Source organism: Temnothorax nylanderi, unplaced genomic scaffold, assembly GCF_030848795.1.
Source record: "Temnothorax nylanderi isolate EJ_2023f unplaced genomic scaffold, tnyl_v1.0 TNYL_tig0054_pilon, whole genome shotgun sequence".
NCBI lineage: Eukaryota > Metazoa > Arthropoda > Insecta > Hymenoptera > Formicidae > Temnothorax > Temnothorax nylanderi.
Genome location: NW_027249116.1, coordinates 1,032,239 through 1,055,357, shown reverse-complemented (window position 1 = coordinate 1,055,357; position 23,119 = coordinate 1,032,239). Strand labels below are relative to the sequence as shown.

At 40.9% G+C, this 23,119-nt stretch overlaps 2 protein-coding genes and 1 long non-coding RNA gene across 14 annotated transcripts; 2 read left to right on the top strand and 1 right to left on the bottom strand.

Moving 5' to 3' along the window:
- The first annotated feature begins 420 nt into the window (after positions 1-420).
- On the top strand, positions 421-8,679 carry LOC139772887 (angiotensin-converting enzyme). Of its 3 annotated transcripts, none has more exons than XM_071706911.1 (11): positions 421-1,298; positions 3,828-4,037; positions 4,136-4,300; positions 4,372-4,453; positions 4,547-4,687; positions 4,777-4,959; positions 5,288-5,382; positions 5,483-5,634; positions 5,735-5,862; positions 5,954-6,962; positions 8,652-8,679. In XM_071706911.1, the coding sequence occupies exons 2-11, from the start codon at positions 3,837-3,839 to the stop codon at positions 8,662-8,664; spliced, it is 2,169 nt and encodes a 722-aa protein (XP_071563012.1). In that variant the 5' UTR covers positions 421-1,298; positions 3,828-3,836; the 3' UTR covers positions 8,665-8,679. The 3 variants fall into 3 exon arrangements, with proteins under 3 accessions (XP_071563012.1, XP_071563014.1, XP_071563013.1); XM_071706913.1 differs by lacking the exon at positions 8,652-8,679 and adding an exon at positions 7,316-8,064; XM_071706912.1 differs by lacking the exon at positions 8,652-8,679 and having other exon boundaries at positions 424-1,298; positions 5,954-8,064.
- A 94-nt stretch (positions 8,680-8,773) lies between these two features.
- LOC139772886 (uncharacterized) lies at positions 8,774-22,991 on the top strand. Of its 10 annotated transcripts, XM_071706910.1 has the most exons (15): positions 8,774-9,027; positions 10,630-10,807; positions 10,968-11,031; positions 15,745-15,895; positions 15,999-16,212; positions 16,514-16,609; positions 16,965-17,202; positions 17,353-17,657; positions 17,763-19,389; positions 19,502-19,791; positions 19,888-19,972; positions 20,051-20,393; positions 20,537-20,777; positions 20,860-21,722; positions 21,983-22,991. In XM_071706910.1, exons 4-15 carry the CDS (start codon positions 15,768-15,770, stop codon positions 22,152-22,154), a joined length of 4,602 nt encoding a protein of 1,533 aa, XP_071563011.1. In that variant the 5' UTR covers positions 8,774-9,027; positions 10,630-10,807; positions 10,968-11,031; positions 15,745-15,767; the 3' UTR covers positions 22,155-22,991. The 10 variants fall into 10 exon arrangements, with proteins under 10 accessions (XP_071563011.1, XP_071563010.1, XP_071563006.1 ...); XM_071706905.1 differs by lacking the exons at positions 8,774-9,027; positions 10,630-10,807; positions 10,968-11,031 and adding exons at positions 12,077-12,557; positions 13,560-14,247; XM_071706904.1 differs by lacking the exons at positions 8,774-9,027; positions 10,630-10,807; positions 10,968-11,031 and adding exons at positions 12,077-12,579; positions 13,560-14,247.
- Positions 11,290-14,935, bottom strand: LOC139772895 (uncharacterized). Its single transcript, XR_011718222.1, has 2 exons — positions 14,800-14,935; positions 11,290-14,372 (listed from the first exon to the last, which is right to left on the bottom strand). It is a non-coding gene; the product is annotated as an uncharacterized lncRNA (long non-coding RNA).
- Positions 22,992-23,119: the final 128 nt, after the last annotated feature.

Sequence of the window (23,119 nt, the reverse complement as noted above, 5' to 3'; positions counted from 1 at the left end):
TCGAAACGTAACTACCGACTACCGTACCGACTCGAGGTAACTTGAGACCTCGAGAGCCTCGACGAGAGACCATCAGAATTGATCATCATCAGAATGTCCAGAATGTCCAGAATACCAGATGTAGATGCAGTCGAGCTCGAGGCAGCTTGAGGCAGCTCGAGGCAGCTCGAGGCTCGAGTTGGAGTTGTGCCGATTGCGCGCGGTAATGTCGACGCACGGTAGTGCGTTTATCTTTATCTCCTAGTCTCCTACATCGAATACTCATCAAAGTATATCTCAAGGATCTCGAGTCGAACAGCATTGCTAATATTGCTATATCCGCTATTAGGTCAGAAAGCGTGTATCGTCAGTATATCGTCAGTATCGTCAGCCTAAAATAAATCTATTCGAGTGGCGCGACCGAGAACGGTGGATGCGGCAAACGTGGGGCTGCGTGCTGCGTGAGGCGGCGCGGGCGTAACGAGCTTCGAGCCATACCCAAACCCCGTTTTTACGTTGTTTACGATCAGTTACGAGTTCATTACTCATTACGGTTCGCAGCGAGTGATTGCGAGTGATCGGCGAGACGAGGGACGAGCCGGACCGCGGGGCGCGGACGAGAGTGCGTCAGTGCGATGGTGCGATTCGCAGCTCGCAGCAGGTGATCGACTGACGACAGTGACCACTAGGAGCAACGCAGGTAGACGGACAGGCAGGACAGGTAGGAAGGCTGAGGCTACCGGGGCGGCCCGAGTCCGAGATACGCCTCGTCATGCACTGACGTTGGAAATAGTGGCGTGATGCGAAGGAATTCCGATCGATCGCGGTCGGACTACTCGGACTCTCGGACTTGGCAGGCAGGCAGGCAGTCAGTCAGTCACACGACAGACGTGCGTCGCGCGACTGCCAGCAGTCAACAGTGTCAGCGTCTGAGCAAGTGAGGAGTGAGCACCCTGAGCATCAGAGCACGGACGTGTATTCGGACGCCTCGATAACGCGGCACCCACGGTCACACACCGCCGCGCCGGCCTATTGAACGCCACGAGCCACGAGCCACGAGCCACGAGTCCGTCGATCAGTGGACCCTCCTCCTTGAGCCTACTAATCGCTCGACGTACTTTGACCACCGTGAGACAATCCCGCGCGGTCCCGCGCGCGTTCTCGCTTGTCGGACCGACGATCGCTCGGTTCATTCTTCATTCTCTTGACCGACGACTCGTTGCCCACATTCTGCCCGCAGCCCGTTTCTGTTTGTCGTTCGGAGCGAACGAACGAGCTAAAACGCGGGAGTCGAGCGCGACGACGCTCGACTATAAAAGGTAAATACTCTCGGTCTATTTGCATTTTCTATATTTTCCTTTCCACCTTTTCTCATTCTTGCCTCGAAATCTGAATCTTCGCGGACTCTTTCATTTCAACACGAAGCACAAAGAAATACAAGGACTATTGCGAAACGAAAATATCTGATTAAGTATCTCAGTTTGCTTTCCTCTTCGTGCGGAAATACCTTCTTTTTTTTCAAGTACATTCGATCAACGATTGAATATTCAACATGTACTTAGCTGTTGAATTGTATTTGCATTCATTGCAATTTAATTGTCGCACCATCCTACGAGAGGTAAATAATCACTAATCACTTTTTGCGTGTGTTTACACCTACATTGTTTTTATTTTCGACAATTGTCCTTGTAAAAAGTGTTTACGTTTAGGACCTACGTTGTGAAATATTTCGAAGACATACTTCGGAAATTGATTTGTCGGTTTGTCCTAATGCGCGACGAGAGCTGCTGATTGTGATTATAAACATGAAAGTTATTTTGGCATCCCACTACAACTAACGTAATTTATAAATGGAAATTTGAGTTCGCCAACAAAACAGGAAGAGGACAAACGTGAAAGCTACGTGCACGTGGAAGCTACTTGGAGGTCGCTTATTTTATTTCCTCATTTACAGTTTATAATTTTTTTTTCCAGATATATAAATGCAAAAGAGAAAGAAGTTTAAAGAGAGAAGTCTTTCGAATTATTCAGGAAAAGAACTCGTGCTAAAAGGTCGTCTGATAAGTTTTTCCGTCTGAGAAAATTGAATATTCTTCCAGACGACTTTACAATATCTTTTCGTATTTTCCGTTGCCCTTCTGCGCGCGCGCGCGTGCATGCATACGTGCATGCGTGCAGGAACCGGTTTCTTTTCGTTCTCTTCAACGTTCGCGATCAATTTCATGTCATACAGACACAGACGGGAAATGTCCATGTCCCAAGTAGCTGGACGGAAAAATCATCGTCGCGATCGATCGCGCGTGGTTTCTCGCGGTCGACTACGGAGAGTACGGAACGGAGTACGGACGATTCTTCGACCGCGTCGCGTGTCGCGTGTCGCGTTCGGCGTTACCCTCGCGAGAGAGCGTGGCCAAGACAAAAATATATCGAATCAAGCATGCGCGTGATATACGATAAATTTCACTCTCTCTCTCTTTAAACCACATGCAGGAATTTGTCCGTTGTCTCGTTGGCTCGACCACAACTTTCCGCGCGCTATGTAAGCTTTTTGCTTCCGACTTGAGATTGACTCGACCAAGAGAATATCTAAATCGCGTAGTATCTGAATTCTCTTTCTCTCTATTATTTCCGTCGGGTTTTGAAATATTTACAAAGTTGCCTTGTTTACTTAATGCTGTTACATTTCTTACAATTTAACAGCACTACTAAATTGAAATGTTAGAGTTTTAGAGTTTCTACTTGTGTCAAAACAATTATGAACAATTTCTTGCATTGACTTTGCATTGCAATACGCTTCTCAAGATTTCGCAATAGACAATTGCAACTAAATTGTTTCGTTTACCGCAAGCTTGATGTCAAGAATCAGCATTCATTCCGATTGACCGCAACAATTTGGTATATATTACGAAATAACTGTTACATCCACACATTAGCAACGCTCAAGCAACTCGTTGTTACATAATAATTTCTAAATAAATCTGTCATTTTAACATAGAAGTAATAATAATATCCTGTGTTCTATCATCTATCATCTGTCTCCCCCTCCCTTCCTCCCTTTCCCCTTTTTTGCAAAGACCAGCTTATCTTTATTACAAACTAACGGATTATCGAGTATCATCTGACTCATCGCTAATTTATCTCTCAAAGTTTCTTTTGTAATACCGTTTAATGTAATTCAATGACATTTATTTTAATGTGACATTTAATATAAATCTATTAGAGTTTCGCAACTATCAACTTTGTGAAACACAATTATGTAATTTCAATTTATTTAAACGTTTAATCCCTTTTGAATATATTTCCTTCGTTTAATGATTGCTTTTATCTAAAAAAAAGTTTTAAAAGAATTCATCATAGATCTCTTTAACGTTTTACTTTTCGTAGAATTAGAATTTACGCGCATCGAACGAGTCATCGTGACCAATAGCAGGGCAGATGACTAACTCGCTTGCCGCGTAACGATATTACAGCATACCTGGCTATAAATGCTTCCAAGTTCTCTAAGGCCCGTATTCTGAACGCTCTTTTATCGATAAATACGCGCATTTATTTCTGAAATTCTATAGTATATGTGACGTAAACTATATGCGCTAAATGCGCGCATTTATCGATAAAAAATGTGTTCGGAATATGGGCCTAAAAATCTCTTGAAAATAAATTTTTTTAACGGATAGAGACACGATTTTAACATATACGCGATTTATTATGTCAAATATATTCTTGATAATGATACTTTTATTCAACAAGTCGATGCTACATTCTTGCATTAAGCGTTCCTGCTACAACTTGTACTGTGCTCAATTCAGAATTTGAAATATTAAATAATAACGCAAACATTTTATTTGCAGACTAAAGAGATGTTATCGAAATGGAGTTGGATCGCTTTTAATCTTATTGTCTATGTAACCACTGCCCCACGCAAAGAAACTCTCCAGGAGGACGAAGCTAAAGCTTTCTTCGAACTAATCGAGTTGGATTATGAAGATGCATGTTACAACATTGCCAATGTTCAGTGGTCATTTATCGTGTCACCTTCCAATAAAACATTATCGATATGGGTAAATATATTTAAATTGTTGCTTAATACACAATAAAGACTTGTTATCTTATGACCTATGAGATGAAACGGAGATATATGTGTTTCGCTATATTCTAGGAAATACAGCAATATAATTATACAGAATTTACAAAAACGCAGAAAAGCGAGGTAATCAATAAAATTAAGAATACAAAAGAACAGCTGAAACCATCTCTTCAATATAAATATGACGTGATTGAGAAACCTGGCGACACGTTGCTAAAAGATGAAGATTGGAAGAAGGTAAGAGACTTTTTCGGATTCCAATTAATAGTCTGAGACTTTAAATTATATTGCAATTATCTTACATACAGCTTATACATTTCGCTGGCGTCGTGGAATTGCAACGATCAATTATTAGTCACGTGAATAAGTCGCAAAACTATTCACGGGAAGGTATATTTTTATTAATTACAGCTTGCGATAAAGATTCAGTAGATTTTATAAACTACATGATACAACTATTGGCTCGTAATCATATGATTTTAGGTGTGGAATATTTACTCTCTCATAGTGGAAAACTAGAAGATAAGCAAGCTGCTTGGAACGCTTGGTATCGCCAATTTGTACCATTAGTGACAAATTATTCAAACAATTTGCCACTCCTTGATGAAGCCGCAAAACAAAATGGTCAATATAAATGAAAACATATTATGTAGATAATAAGGGTGTACATTTTAAACTTTGAATGAGCGTAACATTCAAATATTCAATTATAGGGATGGAAAATGTTAAGGAATATTGGGAAATGCTGTCAGGATATTCGGATGGATATGATAAAATACACAGTGAATGGAGTCGGATTAATAATCTTCATAAAAAGATTATAAAATTTATCAGTACAAACTTGGCTCGAAAGTATGATATTACTATAAATGATACACTTCCAGCTTATTTACTCGGTAAGATAGCAACAATATAGAACGATGAATTGAATTTGCTGTTAACATGTTCCATTTGAGCGTAGTAACAATAAAATTTGAAATCTTATCTTTTAAAGTAGTTTTTAGTACTGAAAGATTTGTCATAGGATAAATATAAAAACAGATCTTCCATAAATTTGGAGATTAAATCGCTGTTAAGTTTTTGTGTTTTTATGTAAAGGATCGCGTAAAAAATTGCGTACGCAATTTTAATATAAGAGCGAATAATTGATAATTTTTTTAAAACTATTATTTTTATATTTTACTTGCACTCTGCAACTTGAATTTGTATTGTTTCATTCGAAAGGTAGCTTACAAGGACACGACTGGACGGATATATCATCAGACGCATTACCCTACTCAGAATTAATTTATGATCTCAAAAGAAATCTCTGGAGAAAGGTAGAGATTGCTGTTTCGTGCTTATGCTAAAAAACTTACAATACTAGATTACAAACACACTTTTGTAATAACACCTGAAATTTTCTATTATATTATATAGAAATACGTGGGAAAATCTTTGTACAAGACTGCATCCAATTTGGGTTCAATATTGTTGAAACAAGTTCCACAAGCGGGATTTTGGGATAAGAGCGAATTTAACCAACAATGCCCATCCAGATTGTTAAACTTTTGTCGAGAGGGTACAATGAGGCATGTATATCGAAATCTACAATTTCGAACATTTATCGTCTGCCTAGTGTTATTTATATTTTTTAATAGCGCTTTGCTAAATTGAGAAATATTATTTTAGAGTTTCTACTTGTTCCAAAGGCACAATGAGCAATTTCTTGACAGCGCATGAAAACGTTGGGAAAGTATTATTTAATCAAATGACTGTAGAAAACACTCCTGTTCTCGATACAGTTAACAGGTACTCAGGTAAGCAAGTATTGGATTTATTAAAGATGCGCGTCAATTGTCCGCAAAATGTTAAAATAGCTCGCCACATAAAAAATATTTGGTCTTACAGGATTAGAAGAAGGTATATCGACACTATTTGGGATACTATCGGCAAGTCCTGCGTGGCTCAATCATACTCATTTAATGAACGGTAGTAAGGATAATGAGCAACGAATGATCGTGTCTTTAATGATAACCGCTCTGAATGTACTCCCACGATTAGCATATTATTACTCCGCCGATTTATGGAGATTAAATGCGATTCAAGAGAATATTACAGATCCGGCAGATTTGATAGCATCTTGGTGGAAGTACAGGCAAGAGTACGAAGGTATCTCCTCTCTTAATATGGATAATCCTACTTTCATGGACGATAGTTATATTGTTAGAAATATACCATATCTTCCCAAAATTCTTGGCACAATGCTATCTTTTCAATTATATGAATATAATATGGATTCAACCGAAGTCAGATACAATGATATTGACGGAAAGTTAATAAACGGCAATATAATAAAAATGATTCAACATAGTGGAGCACGCGAGTGGCAAGATGTCCTGAATAACTTCGTTGATATAGACGATATATCTGCGGATGCGCTTGTTATGTATTTTACACCGTTGGAAGAATTCATTGAAGAAAACGAAGACAATTTCGAGTATAAGTCTGGAGCGACGGCGGATAAAGAACTTGAAGAATTGGAGAAACATATTTTGCGAGAGATCAATACTCCCACTACAACGCCTCCGACTACTATTACAACAAAAGCGACATCGTACAAGATAATAAGTAACGCGAAAAACATGCAATCAAAGGTAGACAAATCTTTAGAATCGAAATCGTCCATATATATGGAAGATAAAAACAATCCTGGGTTGAACTCACCAACACAAGTTTCTTTCAACGAATCATCATCGTCGATGTCCGATATTTTGAACGGTACAGAGAATAACACACCAAAGATTAGTACTAGTAAAGCGGTATGGGCCATAAGCGCAATTCTTATCGCGATAGTAGTCATTTGTATCATTGCGATTTTCGGAAGACGAAGATGTCGTAAAACGCCAAAAAATAGACGGTACGTTTAATAGTATAAATTTTTGTTACTAACTATATTTATTTCTCGCATTTAGGCGTTAAGAGAATTTAATCATGTAACTTATTATCGCAACAATACCTCTCATTTAAGGGAGTCATTTTCTAATCGCTCTTTGGAGTATTCGACATCGTGCATTCCTTAGTAATGTTCCTTGTAGGCTACGTCCACTTTTTTCGGACATCACTAACGATCAATTAGCTCAATCACATTTGCCTTGTATTTCTACCTCCAAATCTTACCTAGGAATGAGCTTTTAGCTGCTCCTTTGATATTACAAGTCTTGATAATAGACTTATCTCTCGATCGATTCATATATTATCCTATCATTCTAGGTAATTACAACAATTTATACGAGTAGTATTGGGCACAAAGGATCCTAAACGAATAAAATGCGATTGCAATTTTTTATATACCTATCGTATAATAATATTCATGTATATATATATATATATATATAAAATATGGTTATTGTATATTGTATACATACATATATGTATATATATAAGTTTTCTGATTTGTAATGCCAAATCTATACCTCAATGACTGGTTTATCGCTCCCGTCATATTATGATGATAGCACAATTAAGAAAGTTATAATATAAGTGTTGTACATACATAATCGATAGTTACAAATGACATTTAAGAAAAGAGAATATAGGTAATTAAGAGGTTATAGAGCTTATACATAATGATAATCATTATGTAAGGTTTAATATTTCAGCGTATTTAGCATAAGTAGACTATTTTTCTACAAATATTGTAGTATCGTCAAGTATTGTGCTTGTGCGTCGTTTATATATTATTGTGAAAAATTTATATTTTTTAATAAAGATATCTCATATATCTGTCTTGACACATCTGTTCAATAAAACCATAAAATATTCCATAGTTAAAAAATCGATAATCAATGCGATTGTGCCAAAGAAATCGCGCGGTTTTGCCTAATTATAATTTCTTAAAAGTGTATATACAGACTGTAGGAACTGTAAGAGAACAGTAGAGGGGTACAGCGTGAAACATACTGTATCCATTAATTAAATAAACATTTCATCATCAAAATAAAATGATAATTTTACCTTTACTTCGTGTCTAAGTTAATGAATATTCTCTCAACTTTCTTAATATATATATATATATATATATATATATATATACACACATAATTATATATTTATCAGAAATCAATAACGGTTTAACAACTCTAATATGATTGATCTGATTCTGCTGAATCAAAAGTGGAACAAACTATTCAGTTAAGTCAACCCTCTCAATATTTTAATATTATCGCGAATTCGCGAATATTTCAGACTACAGAGTGTTTTTTGTTGATTGGGATGAAATGTTTTCGGTGCATCTGATCTGGTCGATAGTAAATAATTTATTAATAATAATAATGATGTTAAATCAAGGAGAAAAGATCTCGATAAATAACAAGTTATTTTACGGCAAGCTTAAACTTAATATTTATTCCATGATGTTTCGATTCGACGTCGATATCTTTGTCGTTAATTTCTTTCGATGATGCGAATGACGCGCGACATCCGCGGCGAGAGGAATAATTGAACATTCGCAATTATATCGCTATTATTCCCGGATATATATGAGTGGAAGAAAATCCGGCTTATTAATTCTGGATGGACAATTGTCTTGACGTTCGTACTTTTGTAGGTGCACGAGGTGAAGGAGGAGACAGGAGGAGAACCTCGACTACCTCGACCACTTCGAGGTGGAAAGAGGGTGGAAAGAGGATCATCCCCTTTTCGCAGAGGCATGCGCGTTTGCAGTTGCACGAGGGTTGTCGCGACCAGGGAGGGGTTCTGACTTCGATTCCAGTTTCCAGTGACTCAGAATATACATTTACGAAAGTGTGTGTCTCGCCTCGAGATTCGCGCCTCGAGGCAAATAACGCGCGACGTTGTCGTTGGTCGCGAATCCGTGATTTAACGAAAGGGCCAACGAGGACCCTCGCCCTCGCCGCGATGTCCTAATGTACGCGTCGGTTGTGCGAGCGGCACGGCCATCAGCTGCTTCCCTCGTCATGAACGTGAGTACCTATGCTAGTCGCTTCTGATATCGACTGGTTTTGGCCGCGCGACGACGCGACGCGACGCGAGCGTACTTGGGCCGTTGGGCGTTACTCCGTTCTTTCTCGCGTCTTTTTCGCCCGAGATCGCGAGATCGCGAGATCGCCGCGAGATTCGGGTTTTCGCATATCTTTCTCTCCCTCTCTGGCTATCATAAGAATCATCGAGATGTACGTCATTGACCTCGAAAGTCCTCTGTAAAATCGATGAAGAGATACTCTTTAAACCGGTGCCGTGGCGCGGTGGAGGAGCTGTCCCTCGTGTGATTGTACCTCGGAGAAACTGCGACGCATCGAGCAAATGTACATCGAAAACTTTTTGCAATACATCATTCATAGTATTCACACCTTCACACATACGGAAATATCAGCAATGATTCAGTTCCCGTTAGTAGTTGAGCTTCGACTGCTTCGATTGTTTTGCTGTACTATAAATAATGTATCGATTTCTTTGCAGACGATTCTAAATTCGAAAACTCGTGATCCGTTCACTCGCACGGATTTTAATTTGATATGTTATATAACGCGATCGCCTTAATAATAACTGCTGCATAAATTATAATTTTATTCCTTCTGCCTACTTTTATTTCTAATTATAAGTCATGCGCTTGAATCTTGCTAATTCTAACGCGACTGCAAAATCATTACATTTTATACCTTCCTTAACTTCCGATTCGAACAAAAACATCTCATAAAAGATGCATTCTCTAAAATTTCAGTTTCTCTGGGAAAAAAAAAAATATCAGTTTGAAAGGACACAATTCTTGCTCTTTCGAAGATTTTAATCTTAATCGGTTCGAATTTACCTCCCTTTCGCCGGATTTCCTTTTATCCTGTCACGATCGAGGAGAGACGAATGTCCATTATCATGCTAATAAGCTAGAATTAGTCCCGAGCATTCCGAAGCCGAAATCCATGCAACGTCTAGGCCGATCGCGATCGCAGCATCTAAAAATATCGGAATCGGCCCCACGGAGCGGGAGTTCTGATTTATAAATGCCAAAATCGAGACAAAAATCGCGTCTCACATTTCACACCTCACACCTCACACCTCACACCGCGCTTCCAGGCAGCGCATATAGTGGCAGCGGCAGCTATTGACCATCCGCGGCTGAAGGCTTCGACGCAACGACGACTAAAGCCATACTTGAAATTTTAACAATTAAATTAGTTTACAGTAGAAAACATTCAATTTATACATATATCGATTTCTCTGGATTTCGAAAAGAGTCGACTAAATTTGATCAGCGCCCCTAGCGAAAATTAAAAAAAAAACGTCTCGTGCCTCTTTGTAAATTTCTGTCGTGTAGAAAGAAGTATAATTTTATCGTATTAATAACATAATAGTTATTAATACGATAGATAGGAGCAGGTTGCGATATTACGTCATAACAACGTCATTGACAACTTGATTAGAATTTTCACGTGGCCGGTGGCCGGTGGTCGGTGATCGGTGATCGGGCCGCATGCAAGTAGGGAAGGAGAGACGAGAGACGTACATCTTATACATATTGTTAGCTTAGCACCTTCAATCCCTACACGTTCCATTGTCTTTACTTGCAGCGTCATCATTAACGTCATTCACGTGGCTAACGTACCGGATGGAATTATGGAAGCTTGTGACGTAAAGTACCTTGCACGCCGATTACCGTTGAGTCGTTGAGCCAAGTCGTCTGAAAGCGAAAACGACCAAGTCGTATCCGAGAACCCACGGCTTGGATTCTGTCAATTCGGCAAACAGGTTTGCACTTTTTTTCCGCATCGCATTATTCGCTACTTGATATTTCTCTCTATTACTTATATAATGATTTCATTGAATAATTAAAGCGCGAGGACCGAGGACAAAATTATCTTAGCTGATCTTGTGGCGAACGTGAGATAAACAAATGACATATTTTCAGGTCAAGTTATTAACGCGGACATTGTCTGACTGTCTGTAGCCGTGTGGCGACGGAAATTGAATTGGTAAGTCGGACCCTCTTATTTATCAGCAGACGTCAACAGATTTGCGTGTTTACGCGTGACGCGTGACGCGTGCGGTGTCACGATAAAAAAGGAAGCTGCAGATGCGCGAAACTTAATCTGCAAGTATCATCGCCATTACGTTGTTTAATTGTGTTGACATACGTAAATTGACCATTTACGTGGCGATTCTCGAATCGATGACGTGCGCATTTTTGTGGTATGAAAATAAAACAATTTAAAATTTGCTAAAGATACAAATGCTGGAGATTTTTTGGAGCTGGTGTCTCGCAAATTTTATTTCAAATTTTTACATAATCCGTGTAAGAGGAGATCTTCCTACGCCTTACGCCTTACGTTTATTACGCCACGTCGACGCCGCATCTTGCAGGAAAACGTGGATTTCAACAAGAGCTCAGAGCTGACTCACTTGACGCCTGCTGCAAAATTTAAATCGCTTCCTCGATACCGAGGTCGAACGAGGCTTTCGAATCGCGTCATTGCGTCTCATTGCGTGTCGTTCCTCCCCGCAGATCCGGAGTAAGTACATGTTAAACGCGATGTCGCGTGCAGGTCGTGCAGGCCGTGCAGCAGTCATTCCTACGAGATCGAGAACATGCTAGTATTTTAATTCAAGATTAAAACTCGCCAGTAGTTTCCGCCAACTCTTTCTAATGATTTTTCATGAATAATAGCCTAAAGTCCCTTTTTTCTATCCTCGCGATTAAGGCCGATAAAAAACTGATTGTCGGCTAAGCTTGTCTCCGCTCCGGAGTTTTCGATTTTGCATACGTGTTCGCCCGTCGCCGCGGCGAACGGGTCGGAGGTCGGAGGTCAGAGCATCGATCAGTATTTTTCGGGAGCAGATGCTGTCGCTGAAGCGTTTGCCGCGAGTCACGGCACGCCACGAACGAACTTACAGATCCGCGCGATCGTCGCGCTTGCACGAAGCCGAGCCCTCGCAATTCGCAATTTTCGCGAGCCCTCGGACTCGGAGCAGGGGCTCTGCTCCGTAGTCCGTTCTCTCGCTGCATCTCGTCTGTTTCTCTCTCTCTCTCTCTCTCTCTCTCTCTCTCTCTCTCTCTCTCTCACTCACTCTGCTTCTGCCTGTTCTGCCCCCGTATATACGAGAGGCGGTGCGAGCATTTATTAATAGAGATTAGAGTCCGGCGTCGTGTGGTGCCGTGTGCAAACGCCCTCCCGCGAGATACGGGACGCGGGATGCGGGACGCGGGACACGCGAGAGAGAGCATGAGAGAACAGTCTGACTCAGGGCCCGTCGCGGAAAAATAATCCTGGCCGATCTTCGGCGGTGAAAAAAAGTGGTCGATCGTGTCCGCTGGCGCCGGGCGCGGTTTGACCGACGATTGGCGAAAAGAGTGCCGTGTCGTGCTCGTGATCGCGTCGAATCGAGACTCTTCCGAGTTGTTCCGATCGGCCGATCGACCGGATAAGGGTCTCTTCGTCCTTCGGAAGTAGGGTGTTTCTCTTTGTGCGCGCGCGAATGACGTTTCACGGCGATTGAGCGGGTGCGTTGTTCAGAGTTTTCGAGTGAGATTTTATCTTGTTTCTTATTTGGTACGACTACTTGAACTACTTGATCTTAGAAGGAAGCCTTCGCTTCACGAATGACGAATGACGAATGACGAATGACCAAGTGTCCAAGGAGCTTAGAGCCTAGAAAATATCTCCAAAATCGAAATAATTTAGACAACTTGCTTTCGAAACAGAATTTGAAACAGAACGCGGCGCAGGCGTGTTACTTTGAATCAACGTTGTTGTGTGTTTACATCTTCAGAAATTACTAATTGTCGAATACGGTTGAACGCAGCAAAACTCATCGCGAGGTCGTTCACAATTACCGATCGATTAGTTAATTAGTATAACTGGAACTTAGCCCGTTCGAGCCCGAGTTCTCTCTGCGTAATCTCGCTCAATCTTGCTAGCAGTTAGATTCGAAATTGCCAATTTGCCAGACGGAATTTATACAGAACGTTCCAGTAGATCTTTAAAGAAAATTGTTCAATGAATCTATCCGCTTTATAGTTATGGATTTTGATAATAATAACATTCGTAAAGAAATTTTTGTGATTATCAAATGAGTCCAATGGGCTCGAAGGGCTCGATATACAAATACCTGAAAATATATAATCTTTAACTTTAACGCATTATCGCTTTCATAATCTACGATTATTCTTAGACCTTGTAATTGACGTGTTACATCATATATTTCTATGAGACTGCGCAAAAATTTAAATCTTCTAAATCAGCTTTATTTAAGTCGCAGTTTCTTACTCCGGTCACGATATTTGGGAGCGTAGGTGCGTAGGTGCAGGACGGAAATTTTGTGACAGCCACGCTGTCACGCTGCCACGCTGCCACGCAAACCGGCAAACTCCAACTACCTATAGCCTATATAGTTAACGATGTAGTTAATGATCTTAAATGGTATGTCGCTAAGCTCTAAGCTGCGAGGATATTAGCGGATACTGATATTTCAGATGAATCATTTCGCAGTGCGTATTTTCTAGCTTCGCGCGCCCAACGTCGACGATGTCGATCGCCTCTCGGTAGTCTCGGTCCCTCTGGGGCGCAACGTGACTATATCCGCGCGTTCGGATCGGATTTGACCAAGAGCCTCGCGGAAGAAGCTTAAATAAGAAGCTTCCTACAGAATCGAGAATTGAAAGAAAAAAAAACAAAAAAAAAACGCATCTCAGGTCAAGTGTCGCGCTAAAAAAACGTAGAGGACTTATCGCTGCGCTTGGAAATCGCGCGAACGAACGATTATCTCGCCCGCTATCGCGGACTTTATCGCGATATCGTCGCTGCACTTGGACCCTTGGACGTGGTGATTCAGTTGCGCGCACGGGCCACGGACGGAAACGCTATTATGATATAGCGAACGGCCGGGAGCCGGGAGCGCGAATCTAACTCGTCGTACTCGTCGACGAATGATGTTAGTGCTGCTGCTGTGCATCGTCATGAAGATAGCCGAGATCTCCGTGGGCCGGACGAGTCCAAGTCCCACGGCGCGGCCGCCGCCGCCGCCGCCGCCGCCGCCGCCACCACCCACTTGCGAGAGGCGATGTAGGCGATGCAGGCGGTGCGACCGATATAGCTCGTATAGCCGATACAGCCGATGCAGGAACCCGTCGCCCAAGCGTAGGCAGCGTCGACAATCCTATGGCGATGATTATAGATGCATCTCGCGAAAACGTAAGGACGCGAAACGCTCCGTCACCGTCGCTCCCTGCTGCATCGCACTGCATCCACTGCATCGACGCCCGTCGGCCGTCGGCCGTCGGCCGTCGGCCGTTGGGTCCCCAGTCTCCAGTCCCCACCTAGCTCGTATCAAATCCATTTGATATTAAAATTGATTATAAAACAGCGATACACTATTTTTCTTTCATTCTAGAGGAAATAACTCTATAGGATATATATGTAAAAAATAAAAATAAATATATTCCTATACTTATTCGCGCGAGCAGATGAAATTTTATCCCTCCAAAATGGGCAAATTTTTTATGACACATACACGTCTCTCCAACAATGATTATATGTAGAATATCTTATACGCGAAGCGCGTAACGTTATCCGATAACGCGTGCAGAATGTAAATTTATTGCATACTCGTAAAAAAAATTTTGGCGGCTGAAAAAATTAAATGCATAAGATGCGATAAAGTCAAGAGACAGCTGTAACCTATCTGTTCCTGTTCTCGTTCGCTGTTACTTTTTCGTAATATCTAAATTCAGAATTTCTATTCACCTGCTGGGCGCCTGGGCCTGCCTGGGCCCCTCCCCTCTCCTGCCCTCTCCTGATTCTCCTAATCGACCTAATCGGTATCTGGATAATTGACGTTTTCCTTATCTCGCGTCTCGCGACTCTCGCGTCAAGTGCAGAGAACGCGGGAAGGTGCAGGATGCACTGCTAGACAGTGCTAGAACGACGAGCAGAGCAGAGCATACGCGCCACGCGGATATCTCAATCCTCAATCTCGTGTCAACTGTCAAGTACTAGATACATAGAACGCGCGATCATAACCCAAAAGCCCAAAATCCAATAACGGCAATAACCGTAATTGTAAATGTGATCTATCATCTATGTCGAGACGGAATACGGGAACGGGATCCCGCGATTACGTGCAGTGTGCACCGTGGGTACGCGAGATTGTTCATCCGTCATCGTTCGTTCCAAGTTGACAGGGAGAGGTTAGACTGGTTAGAGAGAAAGAGGGAGATGCGCCGAGGTGCGCTTCGCGGGACGCGTGACGCGGGACTAGGGTTACGAAACTGCGATCTGCGATGCGCGAGTCGTATTTTTCCACGGACTTTTATGACGCGAACTGATGAATCGTCCAGGCGGTCCAGGTCCAGGTCCAGTCCTCCTACGGACGTGGACGCAGACGCGGACGCCTTGGCGAGCTCGCGTCCTTCTGCCAATGCCGCTGAAAGCTGCGACCTAAGCTACCTCCGTAAGTCGTTTCGCAAACGCACCGCGCCTCTCACGAATGCTCGGTTGCTCGGATCTCGCCGCTTCTTTGATCACGATCGATTCAAATTACTTTACGTAGGAAGCGAAAGGAAGCTGCGTTACGCACGTACTTACTCTCGGATCGGAGTATCTTTCGTTACGACATTTGTCTTTCCACTCGATTATGTAAACACATATTTTTCTTGCTGTACGATTATGATGACCCAGTTGCTTCTTCAGTCGCAGGAGAAGGCGTAACAGGAATGGAAGAACCGCAAACTCCAGGATCGGATTGCAATTCTAACCCGGCGACAGATTCTATCCAGCAGGATCTCGTTGGCTCCGAGTTTGTTCAAGACAATGTTGAATATCAATGGTTTATCGATTATGGGTAAGTAATTAATTCAGCACATCTCGGCCTATTTCGACATTCGACAATATTATTGCAAGGTATTGTACCCTGACGACCCTGATACGCATATCCTTACTTCTAGATATAGAGATGGAGGACTACATATCCATCCCAGTGTTCTTTCGTCGCTTTCCGCATCCTATTCTCCCAAGGATCTGGGTTATTATGACGACCTTGCTCGTAACTTGGACGCTAATCTGGCGGAGATTGACATGGAGAGCTTTCGTACGGCGGACATTCACACCCTCCTTACGGCTCTGCCTGTCATGTGCACGGAACCAGTTCAACATTCCGAAGTAAAGACTCGATACGGCATAAATTTAATTAACTCCTATTATTGCAAATTCATCATCTAAGCCGAATGTAAACTGACATATGCCAAATATGCTAAATGTGTATCAAAATGTGTATCAGGAAAGTTGTTTAAAATGATCATTGATCAGTTTCACATTTACGTCATCGCGAATTTAGTTTACATGGCAGTTTACACGAAGCTTTATATTCAAATAGGAATCCGGTTTTGCGCACTTTCGCGTTTTATTTTAAAATTTTTTATGTAACATTCTAAGTCTGGTGTATGTTCCATTATCGCCACAGTTTAACTATCAAAGGGAACAGTATGCCAGTATATCTGGATCTGTCATGGAAAAGCTTGACATCGGTTCCTCCATCAGCCCTCATACCAGTAGCCAGGTATGACAACGGCTGGAAGCACAACCCCAATTGCTATAAACAGTGTTCCCCATACATTTGATATTCAACCCATCTTACTAACAATCTTACGTCCGCTTTGTACTTTTTCCGCATGGATACCAACGTATTATAATATTAAGTTTAATTAATATTAATCAAATGAAATTTTGTAATTTTAATAAGAGTTAATACCTCTAGTTAATACCTCAAATACGTCATCCTATTTAGTATCTAGTTAATTGAAATCTTGACTAGTACTACATAGATGTGGATTATGTGTATATTATATATATAAAACAAGTAGTATTATATAGTCTTACAATTTATGTTACCAATCGCATATTACTATTTAAAGGGAGAAGATTCCGCATGTTCCACCGCTGATACAATATCCATATGCAAGTCGTCGTTGCTATTTTCTCCAGTAAAAGAGACACCAATGCTACCACCGGGTGGCAGCTACAGCGTAGATTCACTGGACTGCGAAGATATGTTACTCACCTGTCAAACAAATAATAAAAACAATTATACTATCGCTTTTGAGGGCAGCATGACTATGTATTCGGATGGCTCTCAAGATTTTGAAAATCATGGTAATGTACAGGCCGCATGTAGAGACAGACTAATACGTCAAATTAGTTTCAAATGTTTACTAATAACTAATTGAAAATAATTTGCCTTTTAAAATTTGTCTACTGTATTTTCTTCGTTTCTTTTAATTGCTCAACACACGTTATTTTTAGATAAACACAAGACTTATGAATCACCAGATGTATTTTACGATAAGCCGAAAGACATGAAAGCTATGCTGGATTTATCAATGGCATGTTCAGACTCAAAGATATATACGACGTGGAGTAATCTGAAACATTCCTCTATGAATAAAGTAATAACTCGTCATCCTTCCGGTAACAATAACACGATACCAGATATCTCACAATGTGCTGCTAATCTGACGCTCGGTGGGATGAATAAACGGAGCCAAAGCTTACCGGATCTCTCTCGCGTTCGTGAATTCCAGCATACTAATATACCTCTTAATTTTAGTGTAAGTGTAGATACAGATAAATGTAGATAAATTTACTTATGCGACTTGTAATGATCTTACTTTGCATGATTTTATGATATAAATTTTATATATATCTGTTGACAGGTTGATTCCGCCGAATCAAGCAACCATATGCAGCGGTTGCATAGTTCTGGATCCGCGATGAGTCGTTCGACAAATGCGGAAAGTTCAGACAACGGGGAAAATACTGGTACAAAGAAGCTGCAAAATTTAAGTCTCGTCAGACTGTTCATGAAGCAAAAGAGCATGAGCGTGGAGGGAATGAGTCTTACTTTGGATCAGTCGGATTCCGTTAGCGACAACAGTGGCTGGCCCACTAGCAACAGTGGCAGCGACAGCGCGACCAACACCAACACTCAGATACAACGGCAAAATGGTCAAGATAACATTTGTGACCGTCGCGTGCTCGAAAACGATTTCTCTATAAATTGGATCAAGCGAGATGTGACTGATAATCGTGACGTGGAAAATCAGAGAGACAGCTTGAATGTTTTTAAGTGTGCGATACGAAACAAAGATGATAAAGTCGAAATGGCGTCATCCGCATCGGTGGAAGAACTTTCGGAGAGTACGTCCAAGTCGGACTGCGCGATCGATCAACGGAGCTTCGATATCAACAATCCCTTCGAGCAGAAGAACGGTTGGACCGCCGGCTTAACGGAAAAGAAACACCCGATCTGTCGAACAACCGGAATACAAGCAAATGCAGAAATGGAGGACAACGCGGTTCAAACTTCCTTAATTTTTACCGCGCTGAAGGAGAAACATGGTCCTCTCCTGCAAGAAACGACAGTTAACAAAAAGCCTGTCTACGTTGTGTATCCTAATTATACGTTGCCCGACCTGTCGTTTCTTAAGGTTAAGGATGCTAAGATGGATAATATCGCGTTGAAACCACACACATTTGACAGAAATGGACAGAAGATGGAATGGAAACGTTCGGGTAGACCATTTTCGTGTAACGATATCGACGCTCTACGACAACGCGGATTCGCGCATATAAAGGATTGGGAGTCGCTGACGTTCCTTCTGCCGTATGAATATAAAAAGATTTTGCATGATGTACCGGAAGTATCGAGATACATTAATATCAATGAAGAAGTTAAGCGGCCCTTGTTCTGCCTGTCCCCACCGATGCGTCACAAGACGCGACCGATCAGCGAAATTATACCGAACAATACTTCATCGACAAGCAGCACCGCGACGCAACCATCTTCCGGGTATAGAGGCTCGTCGACGATTTTAACCGATTCCTCGACGAATCAGCAGCCATTGTCGAACAATGCGATCAATCCGTTGTATTTATATCGTTATGACAGTATTAGTTCGGAGGCCAGTTTAGTGAATAACGACAAGAAAATGCACAGACTTAATCAAACGAGGCAAGCCTATCCGTCTCTCCCAAAGCGATCCGTATCGTTACCGCAAGGCGAAGGTGAATCTGATTTTAATAATGGCAGAGTACCGCCGCGACCACCGTTGCCGAGGAGCATTTTGCGAAAGAACAAGGTTCTCGCGAGTAAACGATACAGCATGTTTGAAATGGGAGACGTGGGCGAACAATCGGAAGAACAGTCTGTGGAAATAAACAAGAGAATGTCCTTGCAAGAACCGTACTATATGAATAATGATTTGCAGTTATTATGTCGCGAAAGAACGATCGATTCGGAGAAGGACGTCGATGAGACAGAAGCGGAGAGATATCTTAAAGGTAAGGATAAATCATTTGACATTCATTTATTCAGATTTTTATTACGAATTGCTTTTGATTGTCGAGACATATGTATATATGTTTAACATGCCTGATAATATAATTATTGTAGAAAAATTAAATGATATTACGAATAACGCGAATGTGGAATCGGAAACTTCTCAACACAGTGACGATGACATTAAGCAATTAGAAGAATATTTGAAACGTAGCGCAATCTCGTCGCAAAGTAGCGACGGAGATATCGACAATGCTGAAGTTAAAGTGAGATCATACGTAAGAAAATTTTTAGCTTTAAAAATGAACAAAGATCCACTCATTAGAAATATTGATATGGGAGAATCGCAAAGAAAAACCGTCAGTTTTGCCGTGCAGCAAAGAAAAAAGCATCTGGACGCCAAGGTAAACCACTATATTAATTTTAGCACGAGTGGATTTCTGATTCTTCATATACTTGCTCCGTTGTAGCGTACATGTAAAAATATTTACTCATTTCAGCTAAATAATCTGAATGTCGTCGTAAATGAACAAAGCCACGATCAGGCGGCTGAGGATAGATTAGTAGAACTGGAAGAGAAAAAAAGTATGCGCGTTTTATTCATTATCTGACATTATCAAGTAAAAATATCTCGAAATCCTTAATGTGGTGTACTCTTTCCAGAAATGGTGTTGTCTGTAAATAGAGCGGTGGATCTTTTATTAAAGTATTGGAACGCCGACTCCAATCATAGTCGTCCCAATTATAATGAAAGAAATGAGTGTGCGCAAATCTGTCTGAGTAATTTATGCCCAGCTTTATACGCTATTATGTCGGATGGCTTGAAACCCCATTTGAATTCCACCTTTGGACCAATTACTAATAGCGTTTGGCAGGTCGTCGAAGCTAGTTCTCAACAAGGACCCCTTACGAAGACACTAAATGAATTAGTGCAGAGAATCAATGGCGAAGATGTTATTACAGAGGGAATGTTAAAGTTCCATGCATTTGTATTCGGCTTGCTAAAGTAAGAATCGCTAGTCTTTCTGTACATGTATATATCCTGAAATTACCATTTATTCCATTTATATTTGTTATGTATAATATCTCCGATTTTTATTCTTTTATCGAATTGATTATATAATTAATTCCTATTCTGTTCTTTTCTAGCCTAAGAGCTCTGGATGCATGGTTTGCGTATTTATGTACACGTGAATCAATTTTACGGAAACATTACAATAACAATAGCTTATTTGTCGCGGCTTTAGCTAATGCCAATGTCCGGGAAATTGTCGATTCTTTATTATATATCCTAAATCCGCTTGCATTCTGTCCATTTCACTTGGATCTTCTCTATCAGTATCGTCAATTGCAAAATAGCTTTGGGAATATGAATAATCATACTATGAATGTAAGTAAACCTATCGCTCGAGTTCTTGTATACATATATATACATATATATCATTGCGTACGTTTATTCGATGATTTTGTAGGCCATGAGCTTCAGAAACACTGATTTGACTATGAAAGACCTCGAGAGTGAAGAAACGCAATCCTGCGGAATGGTTCCCAGCCCGAAAAAGACGCGACCAAGATCTTGCATTGCTTACAACATGGATGATAAATGCAGCATCGTGCATAAAGGGGACCTTCAGAATGCAAAGAAACGTTTCAGTGCCATAAATCCGAAGGCGTTTTATGCGTTGGACAAATTAACTTCCGAAGATTCCGAAGATTACACAGACAGCTTGGAACATTCCCCACTAAATAAGAAAGCAAGCAAGCAGCCACAATCTAAACTTTTTAGCCCTGATATTAAACCGAGTGACGACGATGGTCTTCCTGCTGAAACGAAATTCAAAAAACTGCAGGAAAAATGGGAATTGATGATTGGTAAGGAAGGTAGTAAGGCCCAACCCGCCGTAATGACTCCCTCCTCGCCGGTTCGAACATTCGGAGCGTTAGGGAAATCAAAAATACCTAGATTGCTCACATCACCAGTGAAGCAGTCTAATGTTGCGGCGAATATCGTCGGGAAATCATCAAAATCACCCATATCAGGAATCTCTTCGGGGTTAAAGAAACCTGCTAGCCTTCCTTCAACAAAGACAACCCTAAAGAAATCTACGGATACGAAAGCGAGAGATGTGACGCGTCGTACCAGCCGCGTCGATCAGGATACTCTAGGTGTGACGCGAATTCACACTGCACGCCCGAGTTCCTTACCATATAAATCGCACGGAGTAACGTCGAACGACAAGAATCTAATCTCACCTCACAGACGAGCCGTTTCGACCTCTCTACCGCGACCTGTTACCACCGTTTCGAGGACACCAGTTTCGAAACATCCACACAAGTAAGTACGGATAGTTCACGAGCACGTACTATTTTTTTAGAATCTATTATCTTTTTTTTTTCGATTTTTATATTGGTTGCAATATATTATTTATTTACACGAGCTACATTACAAATGAAATAATGTAACTTTGGTTTATACGTTTATTTACGCTACGCTTTTCTACCTTTGTTACCGTTCTGCTTTGTACTTTAGCTCTTTTCTTTCTTTCTTTCTTCCTTCAGATCTATACGATAACGGTTCGCGCGTCTCGATTGCAGAGAAGTCCGTACTCTCACTCATAGGATACCGTCGGACACCGGTCACCTCTCATTCGCGGAGGGGGACAAACTGAAAGTAATATTAGAAGTGGATAATAAGTGGTTATTGTGCGCGAAAGGTGATCGAAGAGGTTTGGTACCACGAGCATGTGTACGCAGTGTTCAAACTTAGCCCCTCTTTTCGAGGACCCTTCACGATCGCAATTATAACCATGGTCCCACCCAGCAGCCGTAACTGTAATCTCACCCTCGGAAGCGGAACGAAGATAATAAGTGAGAATTGCTGAGAGAGGACGAGCTGAAAAGTGCAAATTACCTAAATACCCCAGGACGATATAATAAGTGATGTACAGTGTATTAAAATTGTTTTTAAGCCGTACGATATAATACGCATTATCACGCGCTTGTATAGTTACTTTTAATCGAAGCTTAATCGCGAATACTTTTATTTCTATCGAAATGCGACAGTAGTATTATCGCTAGCGGCGCCATCGAAGATATAGAGATATATCACCTAGTCATAAGCTTTTTTTAGACGACATTATATTTATTTAGATTCACTTATTTTAGAGCGATGTACAAATGTGGGGATAACGATTCGATATATCCTTGACGAGTAAAAAGCCGAAAACAGTGTGTACTGATCTACACATATTATGAATGTGTGTGTGTAACTGTGATCCTAGTAAATAGGTGATTAAGTTTATTAATGCGAACGCGCGGTGTATATTTCGTTCTGATGTTTAATACTGTGACTTTGTAATTTATTTGTGTCTATACTTTTTGCATCGCGCATCAGCGCGATTCTTCATTGTGATTTTATTTAAGCCATTCACGGTATGCACCTTTGCGATGGCGGCGATCACATTTTTTACATGCTTCATGTATTTCCTGATACATATGTATAAATATAAATTATATATATATATATGTGTTAAGATATATATATATATATATATATATATATATGATATATGATATAATCAAATAAAGTCTGTTGTGAATTATATTTAGCAATGTACGTTGTTTATCAGTTACATCTAATGCAACCTAACGCAAAGTGAAATGTCTTTTTAACATAACTTTGGTGTCACGATTTAACGAAATAATCTACTTTTATCATATTTTATACTCAAA